Raw genomic sequence first — 22,311 nt, 5'->3', positions numbered from 1 at the left:
ATCATTATTCTTTAATTGTCTTACGAATTCTGGTACAATTGGATTCAACATAAACGATAAATTAGTATTATTAATACGTGTATATACATTAATAGTATTTCGAAGTGTAACATCCTTATTCAGTGTTACTAAGTGTACGTTTACTATTTGTTAACAATATAATTGATCTTGTTATAAGTTCGATTAACTTACTCGCTACCAGTCGTTTAATTAGCTCGTGTTTGTGTTTAAAAATTACGATGCTCTTCTCTTGAATGATTGGAAATTTCTTTGACGAACAAATCATTAAATTCAATGAACGAATCTTATCGAACTGATTATCTCATCGTTTTCACATTGAAGAATTCAAATAAAAGACAATTTTAAATTAAATTCAACAATATTCTTCGCCTGAATATAACTGGAAAATCTGATCTTTTTTAGGAAAACCACACTCTTGATTTATTCTATGCAATATTAGTCATTCTTTTATTTGATAATCCATTTTTCGTAAAACCAGTGATGGAAACCATGCAGTCAGCAATATCGATGTTAGTTCTCTAAAAGGTTCTTTCGTATCGAATAGCTTTTAAAGCACCAGTATAGAACTGGCCAGTTATTTGATACTTTTAGAAAAATATTGCCCATATATCGTTCCTTCGCAAACAGTATTGTTTAATATAAAATCGTTTCTTGAAATGACATAAAAGGCAGCAAAGATTAAGTACTGATTCAGGATCATTAATTCATTTCAATTATTGATGTATTTATTTCTTCAGATATTTTCCTCTGTCAATTTAACTCAACATCAAAAATTATATAGTATTAACCCTTCCTTGTTAATTTTTCCTTAAAAATATTTCTTATTAATATTTTTAATAGTGATTCTAAATAATCATGCAATTCTATTCAAATCTGGTTCGAAATTATTATTTATGATAAACGAATGCAACAAAGTTCTATAGTTTTATTATACAATAATTTAATTAAAAAATTTTTAAATTGAAGAAGTTTGTCGAATGCAATCGAGTTCATTTTGATGAATAAAGTTTATCGTTACGTTTCACTCCAGCAACACAAGGAACCATCGAATTTCCCATAAGTTCTGATAATACAAGCGAATCTTTGTCGTTGATAGAAAAATCTTTTCGATCATAAATCCATTTAGCAAGCAAAGTGAAGCGTTATCGTATCACAGCTCTCTGGTTCGATGAATTCGAATATGTGCCTGGGAACGGTTGGATATCAACGAAACATGCCTCGTTCGTTCGAGTAACAAGGTAATTGACTCGTGCAATTTTTACTTTTCTCTCTCTGTAGCTTTCACGTTCGGTTAAATATTTACACTGTACCAACGGATGTGTCGGTACCCTGAAATGACGATACGGTCTGTCCTGTAGGTAATTTGTCGTGTCTGTGTAAAAAAAACGTGGACAAATTAGACCGTTTATCGTTCACGTCCATCATTTCCAAACGTTTCCTGTCATGTTTGCCGTGTCGCTTGTTACTGTGAAATAAAAGCGGCCTGGAAACTGGATAATAATGACTTTAAATTATAAATTGTTTTTAATAGCTTTCGAAATTCACCCGTGTTCTATTTTTACTTTAGGTGATTTGACGAAATAAAATGGAAAATTTAAACACCAAATGTCCATTTGGGGAAAGCTACCAGAGACTGATTTCTTTTTGAAAAATTTTTATGTTTTATTATGCCTTGATGGAATTGTAAATTAATTACTGTAAATAGTTCTCTGCTATTTATTCTCTATTAATATGCTATTAATTTTTACAACTATAACGAAAGGTATGTGACAAATTAAAAATTATAATATGATATAGATTCTCTAGAAAGTGGGAAATTTTAAAAATAAATAAAAGGTATTTCCAAAAATCGAGTATTAAACTATTAAAGAGTAAAGTGTAGAATCATTTTAATTAATTTGTAATCACTGCTTTTGGCGAATGAAAGAAGTCTTCAATAATAAAAAATCGTTCATGGATATTAATTACTGGATTATTGAGTTTCTGATTCAAAAAATAGCATAACAAATGATTTTATACTAGCAAAAAAATATTGTATAGGAAACAAAGATATCGGTTGTAATTTGTCACGATCGGTTTATTATCAATGTTCTATGGAAACGTATACATGAGTATAATCAGTACGGATACGATGTTCGAATCATTTAGAGCTTAAACGATAATTATTTAACAGATACATCGATCGAACGTCCCTTTGTTTTATGGGATGATTCGGTCTCGCAGAGATACAATCGTGCATCATTTTTCGAAATTAAATAGATCTTCAGGTGTGTTTAGTTTTTTTTCAATAATCTCGTCGTTCGCCAGAGAAATTCTTGCTTTTTTAATTCTTAATTTCTTTAAATATCAATCTATCGGTCTACGATGAACAGAGTTCTTTTCACGTGTGTTTCTTGACATAATCCTTACTTCAAGTTGCAATATTTTTTACAGTTACTTAACAATGCTTGATCGACACTTTTCTGCTTCACGTGTGAATTGAAATTCGTACATTTATACTGGTAACTTCGTCTGCTCATTTTATTTCATTTTCTAATAACAATTGGGACGATTTGACTGAAAATTTGATGGAATTTTGACTCTCAAAATTTTAATTTCTATTTTACTCTTAACAAGAGATTAGAAATTTTCAAAGATTATTATTTTATCTGAAAATTCATTAATTTCTCCATTGCAATTAGTATTTAAAAATAAGGTAAAGAAAACTGGCACAATGTTGAAAGTCAAAATTGAATTCCACTCTGTCAAATAACAAGCTTTGTGTATTTTATATATCTAGAACCGAGAAAATAGTAATTGAATCTATTTTATTTGTAAAATCACTGTGATTTTATTGCTCCTTCGTGCAATAGCATTCAATCAATCGTGGATATTTACGTTCGTCAATATTCAAACTGATCACGTAACTTTACGTGTTCACTGTACCAATTACGAACTACATTCAACATTTTCGTTTACACGAAACGTTGACAGAAATTGAAGTATCAAAATCGATATGAATAAAAGAAGAGCTTGTTATATATAAATTATACGAATAATTAATATTAAACATACATAAAATTATTCTGATAATCATAGTACTTGTATTTTATATTTGTCGTTATATTCAACAAAGTTCATCCCAAAATACAGTTCTCCAAATTCCTCAAGGCATCCAAAATAATTCTTAACCCGATCCGAGTATTGGGTCCTCGAAATTTTTATTTCCTCCCACATCTCTGCTCTTCAGCTTAATTACAAACAGAATAATAATTAGAATTTCTTTCTAATTTTAATAACGATTAACCTGAATCAAATCCGTGTACCATATCTTCAATCCATAAACGTAACATCAAACGGGAACGTAACCTTATTAAATTCTTAACAGGATTCGTAATTAATCGTCCTTGTGCGGAAATTTAACGGGTAATTAACAGTTTGCTTTGATCTCGTGTTTACAAAGGGCTCGTTCATTCGAAATCGATCAGTTAAACCTCTTCGACCTGTTCATTTGGATGGCTGTGAGATCGAAGTTCCAGTATAAACGCATCAAGAAACGTCGATACACGTTGAAGCAGAGTTTCCTCGATGCCAGATGGACAGTTTATTTCATTGCATAACACTCTATGGGCCGTTCGTCTGAAATATCCTTCAGCGATTCGACAAGCTGATGGCTTTGGAAAGTTACAAACACTGTTGGTGAGTAAAAAAATGTCCGAGAATATCAAGGTACTCGAGGACAGATTTAAGGATTGAGCGTCCTCGAAGTTTCCTAGACGCGGTGTAAACTTTGCAAACAAAATTATGGAAAACACAAAGTCATTCTCCTTTCTTGTAGAGTGATACCTGATCTATATTCTACTTTAATGTATGCAAAATTATGTAGATTTTAAAGGAAAGAAGTGTGTTTAATTTAAAATTAATTTCGTAATTAAAATAGAAGGCTTTCTTTGAAAAATAAAATTATAATTTAAAAATTTTGAAATCAGAAAATTAGAAAATTAGAAAATTAAGAATTTACATCTTCCAAATATTCTACAAATAATTTTAAAAAATTGTCACCTTATTATCAATCACATTCTGTCAATTATTTTGTGTATTCAAGATCATCGATTATCTCTCAAAATGATCTATATTTATGGAAACGCAATGAGATTAGAATTTTCGAACCTCTTATTCGAAATATCGCTTCGTTTCTGTCCAATCATGGATTCGAGGAATTTTAGATTGAAAACTACGACAAGCTCGTGGCTCGTGAAAGAGTTTTCTATTCTTCCACGTGTCTCGAGTATGTATATCGTTCCTAATTCTACGACTTATCAATTTTATTATACGTACACGGATATGTGATGGCCTCGTATGTCGATCCGACATTAAGGATCTGCAGCGGTGAGCTCGATTTCGGGTAACATTTCGGAATTCAGTGATTTCGAGCAAGAACTAATGTGCACCAGTTAGAACTCCGATATTCGAGGAATGTTTAAACGAACGAGTGAAATGGAATTCATTTCTATTTTTCACTGACACTTCTTTTTTCTAACCAACCCCAGGAAAATTATACGCTTCAGCAAGCTGGGAAAATGAAACGCAGAGGAGCTCTGATTGTTTGAATGATCCCATGTTGAAAATATTTTCTGTTTTCACCCTTTCGGATATTTATACAATTTTGAAACAACGTATCAAATTTTTGTTAAAAACTACAAATCTTTTTCTACTGCATATAAATAACTTGTACAATAATAAAATAATTATTGGTGATTCAGAAGTGCAAATTACATTTGTCTTTTAGCAATCTTTCAAAATAAATTTTATTGAAAATCCAAGATAAATTATGAACATTTATAGAATTTAGTAAATTAAAAAAATCAGGAAATGCTTCCATATATTCAACAACCTAAGTAGACTTCTTCGTAAGAGTAATTGTAAGCTGTACTCTTTCATTAAGTGACTGAGGTATTCCAACTTCATGCAGCTCAAGCACCGTATTATTCAAGGGTTGTCATTTTTACCACGCTGTTCGAGACTTCGTGTAATTCAAGTACCGTGTTATCCCAAGTTACCTGTAATTTTTTCAAGGGTCACCTGTCATTTTTATCATCTTATCAACAAATAAGCTTCATTGAAATTGTGTGAATATTCTCTTTCGTGATAATTTTAATATCCAAGCACCTATAAATATTTGCAAAGGCTCTAAATATCAGAAGTAACAAAATTTCAAAACCTTAAGATTCCAATAAAATTCGAATCGATTCGAAGCACAAAAATGTACAACAGAGGGTTGCGAATAGTCCTCATTATTCATGGAACATTCTGTCGTTTCGCCAATGTCGCGAGCGTATTTCGCGCAGAATTTTTGCGAGTTGAACGAGCAAAAATCGTCGTTGGTGGATTTTCTTAAACGTCAAATTGATTCCCGGAAAAAGTTCCTTGTCTCTGGCACAAAGCTCGCTGAAGCAACGAAGAGAAACCAGCAAACCAACACCTATTAATTTCTCTGGTCCTTTCGTAGGTGGCTCGTTTGTCACTGTCAGACGATACTATTAACCGGGGTGGTGCAGCATGCCGTTTGATCGCGAAAATTATTGCGGCTGCATGTGGAATTGTCACGGAACAAGTAGCGCTCATGAAAGACTGCCTTTATCGCAACAATGCTTCCCGAGCGAAGATTTAAATTCTCTGCTACTCGTTGTTAACCAGAAATAACATTTTCCTACAACGAGCTACTTGTCGATCGCGTGATCCGAATGGCGATTTAAAAATTATTAGGGTGTATGATTCATACCGTCAATTATTGGCCCCTGTCTTAATTAGTTCTTCAACTGAAGCATACTTAATGATTCTTAATATAAAACTTCAGTATAAAACAGTATAAAATTTAGAAAATGAAAATATCAAATCGGGGCTCTCTCCATGGTCCGCCATCCGGTAGTCAAAATATAAAATGAAATCTACTTGGCCTAGCAGGTAATTTTAATTAATTTTCTTTTCAAATGAATTCTAAATACTAAAGAGAACGAAATTTCTTCTAAATAATCCTAAAATCTCTCCATCGGAACAAACGCCTTTACAAATTCAACAAGAAACTTAGCGGTGATTCAGAAGAGAGCCAAGATAAATGTCCTGTCTATTGGGTATCATTCACCTAAAGAGCTCCTTGACACTGTCTCTCGTGTTCCTTAAATCGCCATTTAGTTCTCTCTCGTTTCGTAAAACATCAGCAAGAAAGGTTACCCAAAAACATGGCGTTCGCCCAACTTGGCAGAGATTCCGGTTCGCCCCGTTTGATCGCGAGTACCAGCTGCACAGATCCTTATTATCATGGACGCTAAGCGTCTCGGTTGGATCGCAGCGAGTCCAACTTGTATCATACTAAACACCCATTTACATGTCGTCGAGTTCTCTTCACAAGAGTTCCATCGACTCGTCTCCCCTATCTTCATAGAAACGGTAAGGTTCACGTTCGCCAGTCTTTGTAGGGAACGGCGCACCTCGATGAAAAGAAAACAAAAGGAACAGTTTTGTCACTGGTGATCGCCTCGAAACAACCGATTGCTATTAGGACACAGTGTAGATTTATTATACTCGATTCGCAGGCGATTTATCGGCTAAAAATGATCGTGGATATCAATGAAACAGTAAAAGCAGCGACCTCATCAGTCTCGAGTGTTCTTTTCATTTTATTTTTTCTTATTCTTTTTTAGGAGTCTCTTTGATGATCACTGGGTCTCTCTGCTCTCTTTGAAAGCAAGATTCGGAACGATGTTGGGGCACAGGGTGGTCGATGCTGGCAGTTTCCTTCCTTCGACTTGCTTCTTCGCTTCATCCCTCCTACCACGCTCCTTTGCCTTTGTCCGATTACGTAAAGGAGAAACGGCGGTTCGGTTTCGTTTTTATTGCATGGCACCGTGATCGACCAGTCACCTCGCGAACGAACCGGCGTGCAGAAGCAACAGGAGCAACGCGAGCGTCCTCGTCGCTGCACCGCTGTTGCTCGAGTTTCCGTGTTGCATCGCCGCTGGATGCTCTCCTGTAACATGCAATAAGGAAGAAAATTATCCCGGGAATTAAACCGGCCGCCGTAGAAACCGTCACGGTAATCTTACATCAATGTTAATATCGTGCGAAACGTTGCTACTCGGTTATGTTCAGTCATAAACGAGTGTATGAAGTTGTAATTAGGCTGTTTGAAATTTAAAGGTGCGTTTATATCTGCAGATATTGAAGGTGCCGAATGGCTAGTGTAACGGGTATGATGGATATTCTTTAATGTTAGGTTGTATCATAGCTAAGATCAGCTGACCCAACCTTTTGGACGATTTTCAGAGGGAGAAGATCTAATCTGATTTCATGACATAAAAGTATTATAAAATAATACTCATGGTATAGAGATTCAAAGTTTTAAATTTAATAAAAATGATTACATGAATGTATTATTAATATTTTTAGCACTAGAATTATCAAACCAGTTTCTTATTTTAAATTACAAATCTTATCAAGCTATTTTTTTGGATGTATGTATTGAATTATGTTTCATCCTCCATCTATTTAATTTTCTATATTATTTTCAACTTTAAAATAAATGTGCATCAAACGTCAGTAGTTATAGTATTAATATACATTGTTTAGTTTTATCTTAAATAAAAAATAATATTTCAATGAATTTTTAAGATCTTTTTACCTTCTATTTTTCAATTGTACCATCACTTATATAATATTCTGTACAAATTTAATACGTATTCATTACAGAAACTTTCATTAAACAGTGGCCGAGTCTATTCTTGAATATAAATATATTATTAATATTTTTAACAGTAGAATTACCAAACTAGTCAGAATGACTGGTTTCAGGTTCCTTATTTTAAATTACAAATCTTATCAAGGTATTTTGTTGGATGTATCTATTAAATTATGTTTCATCTTCCATCTATTTAATTTTCTATATTATTTTCACCTTTAAAATAAATGTACATCACACGTCAGTAGTTATAGTATTAATATATATTGTTTAGTTTGATCTTGAATAATAAATAATATTTCAATGAATTCTTAAGGTCTTTTTACAATTTATTTTTCAATTGTACCATCACTTATATAATATTCTGTACAAATGTAATATGTATTCATTAAAGAAACTTTCATTAAACAGTGGCCGAGTCTATTCTTGAACAGCACTCCCAGTTCATCCTCTCCTTTCGCAGCTCGTATTCACGTGTGTACCTCGGTTTATACTTGCACCGCCTCAGGCGAAGCGACGGCATTTCTGTCACGCGTGCATTCTTGCCCGTTAAATGCACTAGGATGGCGCAGAATGCAGAGAAAATCGGCTACCAGGGAATAAACCGACTGGATTGTCCGGGATGACAAATATAGGAGCACCTAAGAGCACCCTGTACACCGATCTGCGCGTGCACGTTATCAATTTGAGAACGACTGCGTTCCACTTTCGCGAGGAGTACGAACATTTTCGTCGAATAGTTTGCGAACCACCTTGTTATAGAGAACAAGTCGAAAGCAATTACTGGACATTGTACATATTACATGGAATCGAATTTTCAGACTACAAATGCGACGATTCTCGCATTCTTGAATATCCGAAAACCATTTCCCATTTCGGTGATAATCAACCGTTCAACATTGTAATAAAATTAGTAATTAAAAGGAAATAATTGATCCTTGACTTTCTATATATATTTCAATTTAAATTTTGATGTAAAGAAAAATTTTTAAAAATAACTGCTTTCGTTACTCTATGCTCGATACTGTTCATATATGCAGTGAATATTAATTAATTAATTTGTAAAATATTGACGAGTTTATGAAACGAATGGTAGATAGAGATGTCAAATAGAAAATTCAAGAGGCAATAAATTTTCTATTGTTTCGTTTAATGAATTTCTTCGTCGAGCAGTCCTATGGTTTTACTGTTCGTGTTTCTTGGGTCGAACGTATTTTTTCTCACGGCATGCCGCTACTATTGGGGTTAATTTATGGCGTGCAATTCGACAAACAACGGTGCGCTGCAAGAAGCAGTCATTTTTCAGTGAAAACGACCATCAACATTCACGGAGAAAAAGTAGCCGACCGCAGCTGCGGAATAACGTCGAATTTCTGCCACTGCGAACGTATCGGTTACCCGGACCGTCCATTCTTACTATTGACGTACGTTAAATCAATTCTGACCCTTTGATTGCAGCAAATCGATACTTTGTCTTCTGAAATAAAGGATTTTGCATTATTGAAAATAAGAAAACATCGAAACGTCTCGTTACTACTAATAATTTTCTCTGTTCCAATTTGTAGAAAATGAACTTTTTAATCATTGTTTTAAAACAAGTTTCGTATCCGTGCGATGGTATGTGTACACGCCGCAAAATTTCCATTTAACTCAGTGCTTTTCACACTTGCAGCCATTAAAAGGCAATGGGTTCTGTGTATTTTCGTGCACCAGTTCAGCACAAAGAATCTCGTTAAATTAGAGTCCACCGTAATTTGGAAATCCCCGGCTCGGTTGGTCTGAAGTCTCTTTTCAAGGGACGAAAAACTTCTCGGTACTTGGCTGGTAGCAGGACTCGACGCAACACGCTTCTCGTCTCGGTTGAATTTAGAAACACATCTCAACTCGACTCGTTGGAAATATTTTATGGAGTGTCACGTGTTCGAACGCACGTGAAGATTCGTCTTTCCTTTCCGCTAGACGTGTAAGAATTGTTAACAAAACTAATTGTAAAATTTAAAGTAGCTGTTATATTTTGTAATCAAGGATGCAGATTTATTATTCAACAACCGTGAAATGAAATATATCGAAAATTTTATTTTATTTAGAAATATATTTTAATTTTAGAGTAAGAGTAGTAAGAGGTGTTGAAACTTTAATTATGTACTGACACGTGGAGGTAATTGGTGATTGGTATTATGAATTTCTAAGCAGTATCTGTCTTTTTTAAACTGGAAAATAAAGGATTATACTCTGAATAATGATAATTAAAGCGTGTTATACATCATGTGTCGCGTCATTGATTGATAGCTTCTACTTGACGTGAAAAGACCGTCTGACCATAACGCCATTATACTACTTGGCAGAGACTGACCACAGGGCGTTCTGTCTACAAAAGATTAATGTCTTTCTTTATTACTTTAAATAGTACATGCTTCTGTTGTAAATATAAATGCAGTGTTTAATAATATAATAATTCTTGTATCCACTATCAGTTTTAATTTTAGAGTCGTCTGTAACAAAATTCTTTGAAATTTTTATATTTTTCTAAAATAGATTTATAGAATTTTCATTGTATTATATAAATTCATGAACAATAAAAGTTTCCTTTATCCGTCTTTTACATTTTTAAGCGTGAACTTTCTAATACACATATTAGAGTTAGGTATAGACACTTAAGGAACAAGAGTTTTTGTCTCAAGACTTTGCCAGTTGTTTATTTTTTCTCTCTTCTCATGGGCCTTGCTAGGACTACACCTAAATTAGTGTATTCCCTTATCCCTTGCATCACTTCATCTCTTATATCTCTGCATCCCTCATATTCCTGGATCTCTTATCCGCGCATTCCTTACACTCCTGCAGCCCCTGTATCTCCGCATCCCTTACACTCCTGCAGCCCCTATATCTCCGCATCCCTTACATCTCCGCATCGCTTACATCTCCGCATCCCTTACATCTCCACATCTCTTACATCTCCACATCCCTTACATCTCCTCATCCCTTACATCTCCACATCCCTTACATATCCACATCCCTTACATCTCCACATCCATTACATCTTCACATCCCTTACATCCCCACATCCCTTACATCTCCGTATCCCTTACATCCCTGCATCACAGAGAGAAAAATCATGCAAAATTTAGTTCCAATTTTCGCTGCCAGAGGGCACTGATCCGAGGCCGAGATTTTAGTTCACATTTTTGCCGCTAGAGGGCCAAAATTTGTGCAAGGTTTAGTTCCTTTTACCGAAACCAGATGGCGCTGATTCGACATCGAAATTTTAGTTCACATTTTTGCCGCCAGAGGGCCAAAATTGGTGCAAGGTTTAGTTCCTTTTTCCGAAACCAGATGGCGCTGATTCGACATCGAAATTTTAGTTCACATTTTTGCCGCTAGAGGGCCAAAATTTGTGCAAGGTTTAGTTCCTTTTTCCGAAACCAGATGGCGCTGATTCGACATCGAAATTTTAGTTCACATTTTTGCCGCCAGAGGGCCAAAATTGGTGCAAGGTTTAGTTCCTTTTTCCGAAACCAGATGGCGCTGATTCGACATCGAAATTTTAGTTCACATTTTTGCCGCTAGAGGGCCAAAATTTGTGCAAGGTTTAGTTCCTTTTTCCGAAACCAGATGGCGCTGATTCGACATCGAAATTTTAGTTCACATTTTTGCCGCCAGAGGGCCAAAATTGGTGCATGGTTTAGTTCCTTTTTCCGAAACCAGATGGCGCTGATTCGACATCGAAATTTTAGTTCACATTTTTGCCGCTAGAGGGCGCTGGCGGTAAAAAATTATGCGAATTTTATTTCAAGGATGTCAGAGATGCAGAGATATAAAGAAATCAAGGATGTAAGGGATGCTGAGACGTAAGGGATGCGGAGATGTAAGGGATACGGATGTGTAAGGGATGCGAAGATGTAAGGGATGCGACGATGTAAGGGATGCAGTGATGTAAGGGATACTGAGATCTAATGGATGCGGAGATGTAAGGCATGCGGAGATGTAAGGCAAGCGGAGATATAAGGGATAAAGGAATACAAGAGATAAGGGAATACACTAATTTAGGGGTAGTCCCAGCAAGGCCCATGAAAAGAGTGAAAAAATAAACAACTACCATGGGAGGCCTTGGTCCATAGAGGGGAATGGAATAATAAGTAACTGGGAAGGGTGGTCCCCGCGACGCCCATAAAGAGGGATAAAATAATAAATAACTGGAAACGTGAGCCGACCCCATAGGGAAAGATAAAATAATAAATAAAAGGGATGGTCAACCGACGACCTGAAGAGGGATAAATTTTATTCCTCTTTGATGAGCTTATTTAATAAGAGAAAGGAGTAAATAAAATAATTGAAATGAACCTCGAAAGGAAATTAGTAGTATATGTGTTTAGCAGGTTGATCCGCACCCCTCGGTGGTTGCTACAAGACTGAGGAAGTTGCACCTCGTTCTAGGTTATATTTCTCACATTGAGAAGTAATTAACTCAGCTGCTTTTATAAAATGATTTATTTACCAAAGCTTATGAAATGAATACAAGTTTGGTTTACAATTATTTTAATAATGTTTCAATCTTGTACTAGTTTTAATTAATTTATAAAAAATAGAGTCAGAGGGAGTTTAAATGGTGTCTTTCCTGTTGTCAGTGAAAGGAGCGGTGAAAGAATGACTGGTAAAACAGGCACGATTGTCCACCGACTGTTTTCTATACATGCAGACTTAACTGTGGTTGGGGGTGTCTGGGACTCCAAAATCATGACCCCTCGAGAACAAAGGGATGTCCAGTCTTTTTGTATCTGCAGTCACTGCATCGCAGTTCTTCACCGAGAAAATGCACACGACTGTACGAACTACACATTCAAAGGCATTAATCAGATTGGAAATCGAGAGAAAGTGTTTCTGGTGTAGGTTAAGTAACCGAGACTTACGTAACGTTCACTGTGTGTATCGGGAACCGTAGCGTGTCGACTAACAGTTTATACTTCGTTTTAATGCCGCTACGCCGATGTTGTACATAGTGTCGGTTTCCTTTTGGTGCCAAGTTCACGTTCCTGCGTATGTTGCGGTTGTCGTCTACCTATTCCACTTGCACTACTGTGGCATGTATGTATGCACGCTGTTCAATGCACGGTTTTAACAATTATTTTCTGCACTGATATAGCTGTGTAAGGACCGGAGAAAACCTACAAAATGGGTAATTGGCCTCCTTAATATTCTAAAATTTTAAGATTTTAAAGTTCACAAATTCAAAAATTTTCAAATTCCCAAATACCGAAATTTCTAAATTACCAAATTCCTAAATCCTAAAATCCTAAAATTCCCAAATACCCAAATTTTAGAGCCTAAAAATTCCCAAATTTCTAAATCTAATTTACTAAATTACCAAATTCCCATATATCCCAAATACAAGAAAGATAAAAAATTCAGAAATTCACCTGAATTAAGGAATTCATGGATTAAAACTTGATTCCTAAGTGACTAAAATTCCAGGAAACTACGAAGAAAGTCGGCTACAGCGCGTTCAAGCACCGTGATTCCATTCAGCATTGAAGAGACCGCCGGAATTTAGTAGTGTCGCTGACGACGCGGTTTTAATGGCCGCAAAACAGAAAACGGCAAGGACACAAGGGAACATTGAAGCAGCCACGGTATTCTGAAGCAAGAGGCTGGAACTTTGACGGGAGACTTGCTCAGGAAATGGAGGTTAGTCCGGCATCGGTATGGCGCATCGCAAGAATAGATGTGCAGATGTTTCCGTACAAGATCCAACTTGCCCGACCTTTGAGCGAAGAAGCCGCGTCAAGACGAGAGGAGTTTGCGAATAGAATCTGTTCAATGATCGACGAAGAGAGAAAGCTTTGATGTTGAATACCATCATCTCCAGTGATGAGGCGCATTTCTGGATGGATGGTTACGCGAACCGTCAAAATGATCAAATTTCGGGAAGCCAGCAGCCTTAGTTCACTGTTTTCAGTGATGAAAGTAACCATAAATCAGACACGTTTATCCTGACAGTATTCGCGTCAAAATCTCAGCTAAAACGTACTCCATATATTGAATTTCTTATTTATTATTATTTGAAAATTGTTAATATTCATTGTCAAATAAACGAAGGAAAAATACCAAGCAGTTTATAGTAATTTATTGAAAATTTGTTTCTATTTTATCTGGATGAAAGAGCGGTTTAATATACGTAGGTTCAAAAGGGAAATTTTACTAAGGTTTTCTTGGAGAAACCAAGAGACTTGATGGATGCAAACACCCAGGAGGCGTGTTCTCAACTGCGTCATCAATTTTCAGTCGAATCACATGTGAGTTTGCTCCCATGTTGTATACCACAACAATTCACCGTTAGACCGAGCGAAAATCGATATTAGACTTTAAAGGGTTAATTTAACTCGGGAAACTTAACAACAGACGCAGCCTTTAGAGTGTCGTAACTGGTGCAGTGTGAAATTATTGATAAATCTTAGGAATTGTTATTGGTATAGAATTGGAAAAATTGATATTGAACAATATCGTATCAAATGCTTTTAGAAAATTTAATAGAAAATCATTATATGACATATAATTTAATGTTGAAAGAAGAAAGGAATTCTGTTTTATGAAATTTAGGAAATATAGAAGAGGCTGAATTATATCAGTCAGGGGGTTGAACTTTTAGACACGTATCGCACGTCAGATTCAAAGAGCACAATTTTCCCGCTCTTTTACCACGTACCAAAAGTCGACGTGGAGTAATCCAATCAAATCAGGAGACGTAAAAGGAAGTTTCTGTTGCACTTTCAGAGGCTAGAGTTTACTGATGATAGAAACGTTCGAAATCGGAGAAACTTCGATACCAGCGAGACCATCGAAAGGATTGTCAGAAAATTCCAAGCTGGATTTCTGTCCGAGGATACTTTTAACGGAAATGGAATTTAATCATAATATTACTGGAGATGATTGAAAGAAACTGACGATAGTTTATTGCCAAGCCATTGATAAGATGTGTTCTTAATATTGACTACCATATTTTCGTTTGGACCTGATTCACTTTGCAGTTATTTATACAAAAAATAAAAATACTGTCATTTGAATAAAATGAATCATTACTTAATTAAGGGCGTAATTTGGACCTTCTTCTAAGGTCGGTCAGGTCTTTTTGGAATTTCGAAATTTTAGAATTTTGGAATTTAGAAGGTCTGAAATTTTGTACTTTTGAAACTCTGAAATTTGGAAGATTTATAATTTTGGGATTCTGAAATGTAAGAAATCTGAAATTTTGAAATTCTGATAATTCTGGAATCATGGAATCTTAAAATATTAGGCCCCTATCTTGTTAGAGCAATGTACTTAATTAAGTATCGAATTCGTCATTTACAGTTTACAGAAACACTGAAATGAGTAACAAGTTGCGAAGCACGTTTTAAAGCAGAAAAGTGGGCATTAACTTTGAAGAGAAGTCAATTATGCAATGAAAGAAAGTTAAGGAGCAAGGCGTAAAGAGAATTTCTTTTCAATAAGAAACCTTTCAGTCAACATGTAACTTTGTAGCTAAGCAATCGTGGATTACAAGAAAACTGGCTGAAGCTTTTTCAATTGAAGCTTTAAAAGTTAATACCTTACAAGATGTATTTACGACGTTTTACTGTGAAGTATTAAACGCTACAAGAAATTGAAAAAAATTTAATAATTTATAAAATAAAGTGCTGAAAATTATAATTCTGTCAAACACTTCAGTGTACACATTGTAGACTTAGAAAACAAATAAGGAACAGAAATACAAATGTAAAAGAAAGAAATAAATAAATTTTTAACCTAAGAAGCAGAGATTGTTTCTCGTATTAATTTCTTCAAACAAACCATTACAACTAATGAATCGACGAACAGTAGAAATTGATTAGCGCGAAGTTAAATGAATAGTGGATAGTTGAGGTACACCATGAATCAATATTAACTTCTGATAATATTGCAACGCATATTAATATCGAGTTTATCATTCAAAACGTGGTCAAATCTACGTCAGCGAGTAACAAAACTTGAATATCGAAACTTGCAATATCGATAAAATTACAATTAACGAATCGAACACGTTCGTCATTAATTAGCCAAATGTCGAATTTCAATGTACAATACTCACCATTTGAATAATATATGTATGTTACCGGGTTTTATACGATTAATTCGATCCTTTCAAACGTGAACAAACACGTACGTATGTATCTCTGAACGTTAGTTTACATAGGACCTTTTATTAAAATAATTATTACACGTGACAGGAAATGGCTCACCCAATTTCCTACGTATTGATTTTAACCAGACTTGGTACAAACTGAAACAATGTCACAAGGTTCATATTTGTCCAGGACAATTGATCGCTCAGATTTTAACACATTCTTTATTTTACATTATTATCTATTATTAATATGAATAGTGTTTTTTTTTAATTTGAAGTTTAAAAGATATTTATATTTAAGTATGGAATTATAATTGAAAACTAGAAGAAATATAATAGAAGAAAACTTTAATAAAGAAGGGGTTAATTAAGCAAGAACGATCGTTCGGAATTTTCATAAAAAATTACTTAAACATATTATTGAGTGCTACCGCGAAGTGAAATGAAATGAATAAAATATTCTCAACTCTTGTTCAACGAGTCCTCGAAATATTGTTTAGCAGAATATCTCATTCGAACAAAACGTCCATAGAAATAAAATTCATAAGCTTGCTCGAACGAGTTTGATTTTCAAACAGAGACGGCAGGGGGAGAGAAAGAAAAGAACGTTTATGAATTTTTTTTTTTCCTTCGTTCCTCATTTACGTCGAAAGTATTTTTAATTAAAGAGTTTTTCCACAGCTCGAAGCGCTTCTAGAGAGTCTTCGACGTTGCACGGTTCTATCGAATTTGAACGAAAATCGATGCCAGCGACACACTAATTAACAAGTTTGAAATAAAGTTTGAAAGCTCGTCGACTTTTCTTTGAGCATCAACGTGAAACGTGTCACTGGAAATTCGGTGAAGTAAGGAAAAAAGAAAAGAAAAAGATAGGAAGACGGAGGAGAAAGTAATGATTCTTAGTAGTGCTTTCGATCTCACGTACCATCAGGCAAATAACGTTTCGAGGCTAAAATAAAACGTCTGGAAGCTTCTCGTGGCGCTCGTTTTTAATTTCCCAGCGAAAGACGAAATTGAATCTGTACGGTGTAGAAGGTATGCAAGTGCTTCGTTGAAAGCTGACCGGCCAAGTAAATGTTTAATTAAATTTCTCAGAGAAACGAACTAACGTTCACGTTGTTTCTGTTCGCCAATGTTTAAAATACTCTGCATTTGTTTCTTTGAACTTGAGACATTAGACGATGCATTAGAATAACATTTGTTATTAGATAAATAAAAAATTAAAAAAGTTTTTTAAACTCGAATAGGATTATCACATTAAAGATAAAAATTTCAGGTCTGAATATTTCAGTTACAAAAGGATTTATATTGTAATGTATTAAACTGGAGTAATACTTAAAATTTAATACAGAAAAAAAGTATGGCAATTAAAACAGTTTCGACCAAGAACTAAGTGGAACGAAATATAGATTGAATGCCCTATTTAAAATCTATGGAAGGTTTATACACTCAGTACACTTTCTAAGTATATAGAACTGTGTCAAGGAGGTGGTAATACGACTTACGAATTCGTGATGGAAAAGTCGACGCGTAATTTTCTATTTTTCCAACTTTCAGATCAATCTGTCGCTGAGAAATATTCGTAATGTATTTGCACATTTGCGTTCCAGATTTTAAATGACACTGGTACACTTCAAGCAAAAAGAAAAAGAATGAATTAATAAAAATTTGTAATAAGTTGTCTAAGAAAACGACTTGTTTAAGGCTTCATTTCGAATAATTTAATAATGTAATATAAATTAATTCAGATATACCCTGTTATGATTAATTTTTAATAAAACTGTATTATAAATTAGAATAATTAGAATAATTATATGATTGTAACGTATATGATGAGAAAATAAAATCTATCTATTCAATTTTAGTAAGAAATTATTTCAATTTTCCGGCTGAACCTTCCTGAAATCCCGCCTAATAAGTAATGCAAATGATATTCAAATTGAAGAAATACGTGTTGACTAGATTTTGCGTGTTCGAAAAGCAACGGAAATCATTTTCGCCGGATTCAAGCTGGCTTGAAATGCAAATGAAAGGTGTTAAAGTTTCATCGTGAAATGCGGGGTAGCACCTTAACACAATCGAGATTTGTAATAATCGATCGAAAAGAGAAGCCCATCTGCGGTCCTAATCAAATTTCCCATAAGATCCAATCGTATTTGATTAATCACGGGATTGCCAATTTATCTAGGGCTATTGGAGGCCACATTAGCGGTTCTATATAACTGTGTACTTGGATTTCGAAAGCCAGTTTCAGATGTATGGAAGCAATTAGCAAATCAGCTGTCGCCAATGTTTGTTTACGACTGATGAAGGCTACGATGTTTTGGCCATCATACGCACACCCCCTCTAATTGTTCCCTCGAACGCCCTTACATTTACAAATCACCCTTATCAGCTCTAAAGTATATTCAATTAATTTTTAAAATGGAAAATCAAAAATTACTTATTGAATTCATCATTTTTCTAAATTCGAACCTTAAACAGTAAATATTAAGAAGAATAAGAAAATAAGAAAATAAATTAATAATCTAATACAGTCTATAAAATTGCGGATACAAATAAAAATAATCAGACAGATTATTCGAACGAATTCTTCAAGATCTAAGAACCAGATTAAACGATATAAAAACAGTATCCTAGGGGAGTTGATTTAATATAAAAGCTGTTTGTTCTTTTTACCCGAGCTCAGATTCCCATGAAAATCCTGATCGTACAGTGAAGCCTAGCACAGCGACGTCGCATAATCCCATTAAAGTGCTCTGATTTGCAGTGACTCGTAGGAAAAAGGATGGAGAAGAGGGCGTGCACCGGCAGCCAGCGAGAATTATTGCGGTTTTTTTACGAGACATTAGTAGGCGGGTATCCGGGTCGCCGAATACGCTGCTGCTAATACAATGTACCCGAGGTACGTCGTGAATGAGGCAAAGCCAGGCCGACGCCGAGTATTCATCTCGGAAACAGGAAGGATGAGGGTTCAGGAAAGAGGGAAACCCGGTCGAGCTATGTAACCAAGTTCATCCCACGAAATGGAAAAGGGTAACCCAGACGTAGGCCACGTATGCTGCTTCCTGTACCAGGTGTCTGTATCGTTTCTAGCGGGCTATTGAATTTACTGGGTGTATCGTCTTGAAAAAATATATCATACTTCGAAATCGAGAAGAAAACGTCTTATGAAAGAAGATATTATTTTGGACCTGACTTGAACATCTGGCTCACCTATCAGATTATTTCATTATTATCTTCAGAGATCATGGTCCTAAAAATTTCTTATTTAATTGGGGTGTATCTATGAGATATGGAAATTTAAAATTTGTGTTGCGATGTTATCTTATGCATTATAATTAATAGCTAATAAATATTCGAAGTATATGAGGGTAGAATTACATCACGTGTATTTTCAGTGTAAAATGAAATAATAAAATTTACATAAAATGTAAATATCTTTGAGAATTTATTAATTTTTAAGAAGATAAATATAAAAAATTTGTATTAAGTTGGGGTAGGTTAAGTAGAGAAAAGGTTAAATGATTCTTTTTAATGCTAAGCAGAAAATTTGGAAATGATGTGATGGAATATTAATGTGGGTATGTTAAGGTATAACGTAATGCAGCTCGAAGTTGGAATAAAAGTTGAGGGATAATTTCGTAAGAAAATGAAAATAGGACACCCTGTGCATAGCTACGTCACGTGCACGCGCATAACCAATGCCCATCTTTGTGCTTGAACCCACCAGAATAACGATCCCTGGTTTCTCTTGCAAGAAGAATAAAGCTTGTTGGTAATCCCTTACAGCTGAGAGCTTGCTTTCCACCTCGGATTAGTCAGTTTCAAGCGTATGCTGCTATGCGTTGATATATTAAATGGAACGTTCCCTTATTTTTCAAACAACAATGAAATTAATTAAGTAAATCATTTTCTGTAGAAATCAAATATTTTGTACAAGTTAATTTCCACAGAAAAGAAAACGGAAATACTATTCTAATTTTGAATGTAAATGATATATAGTTCACGCTTTTCACCCTGAACGATGGAGAAACGAGGAAAACCTTTTTCATTTTATTGCAATAAATTGATCGCAAAAATCCGAGAGGTTGTTTAGCAGACCGCGGTATCAGCGGTTTACTGTTCGCATTAATCCATCGAAATAAATTTCCCAAGCGAATTCAGCTAACCTCAGGCACCAATCAGGGTAGAATTTAGTATTCACCTCTGTGTGCTTAGGTTATCAGCAAAAACGATCAATATTCTTCAGCGCAGCGATAAATGATTAAAAAGAGCATTAAAATTTGGTGCGATCCTGTGTTACATCGAGATTTACTGCGATACCAACGAGGGATGCGATCATAGCTAAAGGGGTAAATGATTGCTTGCATATCTTATTATTACTAAGTTACATTTTCTTCAACTTCTTTCATTCCAGATAATGTGTTCTGAAACCTGGGAGACAAATATTTTACTATTCATTGCCACCTAAGGATCTTATCACCCGCAGGGGATGGTCCGCTGGGGGGTTGCTGGCTAAAAAAAAAAAAAAAAAAAAAGCAGAAATGAAGAGTAGAAACAGACAAGAAGAAAGAGCCCACGGAGAAAGCTGGGAGAAAGCTAGGAGAGGAGAAAGAACAGTTTAAAGTTTTCCAGCAACCCATCCAATAACAACGTTTTTTGAAAATATCTGGAGAACTACTTATTCCTGTGCCACATAACCCTAATACATTTTTACGTACAATTAACAGAAAAATCGATCTGTGTAAAGAAAAATATACATTTCTATTTAAAAAAGCAATATAATTGTTAATTGCACATTATAAAATCCAAAGTCCTATGGATGTACTGCTCTTCGAACCATTTATCTTTCTCCTTTGGTAATTTTTCGTGAATGCGTTAATAACTGAGTTATAACTCGAAACAATTGCATAGCCCACCCTGTAAGTTTTGTAAGTTCAGGACCGAATTGAGCCAACTTTGAAATTAACTGATAGCGACTCCAGTCACGCTAAACAGCACTGTCAGAATCATCTTGAGGAATTAAATTTGCAGTCTTCCTGCCCCATTCGCATCTACTTTCTTACCGGCTACGGGAATAGGATAAAAAATTACTGCGAGACACGTAGTTTACGAGTATTCCCCAGAGTACGGAAACGTGAACCCAGAATCCGTCCTAGACGTCGCGGAGACGCAAAGCTTATGTATTTTTAATCGAATAGCTTCTTCCGACTTATCCGTGACCAGTTGTGTCACTTATTCAGGATTCTACTGAAAGTGAAACTGTACGCAGGATATCATAATTTACATCCTTTCACATTTACATAATAATACAAACATAAAGTAACAATTTTTACATTTTGACAACTGCTGTTGCGAAATCTCTAAATCTGGTATATATGTATGAAGAAAATTGAAGAATCTAATATTTTTAATATTTAAAAATAAATCTCAGATCTATCGCGAATTTAACACAGTATCAGAATTTAAAACTGAAGATTCAAACTACACATATATCACGAGTGTTGTGACATTTCTGGACACTTATAAAACGATTTTTCGTTATAAAACAAGATTTATATCTTTCCATTTAACACGTTCGTTTGAAAGCCATTCCCTTCCAGCAACTCCCCATTTAGTCTCCAAATAAAAAGCTTTTAGTTTTATCAGATGTGACAGTTACTAAGCTTCACCTGAACTGGGTCAACTAATTTTTCCAAATCCTTTTCTCTCCCTTTAACGCTTCTGTTTTATTCATACCTTGCCGATCGGATAGCCTTTTCTCTGGTATTCTTAGCGAAGTTATTGTTATCCATCTACGACGTTTTCTTCCAAAGGAATTAAATAGAAGAACCTTTCGTGATCCTTAAAATGTCAAATATTTTTCAGTGCATCCGGAAAAACAAAATACATCGTTTTGTTGTAAATTTCTAGGAAACGAAGCACCATAGATGGAAATTTAATATCGTTGCAAATGCTTTACGAATTCTAGTAACATGCGTTTCAATTACAAATAGAAATAGGATTCAAATACCGTGACAGGGCGTTGCATCAAATGACCGATCAAATGACAATCAAATGCATCGAATGATTGATTGATTGATAAGTTTACCTCTTTTGAGGGCGACATTATTTAGGAGCGAATGACTCCTCTCTGCCCACCGAAAAATTGCCATACTTTTGCTTCTGTTTTTCATTATCGACGTTACAATTATTTCATTCGCTTACAAGTAATTTTACATCATACTGCCATGCTCGCTCTATTACGTCCCCCTTTTAGTCGCCTCTTACGACAGGCAGGGGATACCGAGGCTGTATTCTAAGCCCCCCAGCCATAGGGGGGTGCATCGAATGAATACTTTATGAATGTGTAAAGTATAAAATGATTTGATGATATAAAAGTATCGCAAAATAATATTTACATACGGTTAGAGTTCGAAAAAAATAATTGAAGAATCGG

General features: G+C 35.0%; 1 protein-coding gene across 8 annotated transcripts in view; it reads right to left on the bottom strand.

Annotated features, from left to right (window-relative positions):
* Positions 1-22,311, bottom strand: part of LOC117604759 (opioid-binding protein/cell adhesion molecule homolog) — a 212,436-nt gene continuing 190,125 nt past the window's right edge. For 6 of the 8 annotated variants that reach the window (XM_076688261.1, XM_076688262.1, XM_076688265.1 and 3 more), the window contains one exon: positions 1-7,027. In XM_076688261.1, the coding sequence (XP_076544376.1) occupies positions 6,856-7,027 (172 nt within the window). In that variant the 3' untranslated portion in view covers positions 1-6,855. Of the gene's footprint in view, positions 7,028-12,258; positions 12,562-12,639; positions 12,895-22,311 lie in introns of those variants that run through there. The other 2 variants (XR_013062166.1, XR_013062165.1) reach the window with 1 other exon arrangement.

The sequence above is a fragment of the Osmia lignaria genome, chromosome 5, assembly GCF_051020975.1.
Source record: "Osmia lignaria lignaria isolate PbOS001 chromosome 5, iyOsmLign1, whole genome shotgun sequence".
NCBI classification, from domain to species: Eukaryota; Metazoa; Arthropoda; class Insecta; order Hymenoptera; family Megachilidae; genus Osmia; species Osmia lignaria.
Note: the sequence above shows the minus strand (reverse complement) of the source record. Positions and strands in the feature narration are given on the sequence as shown.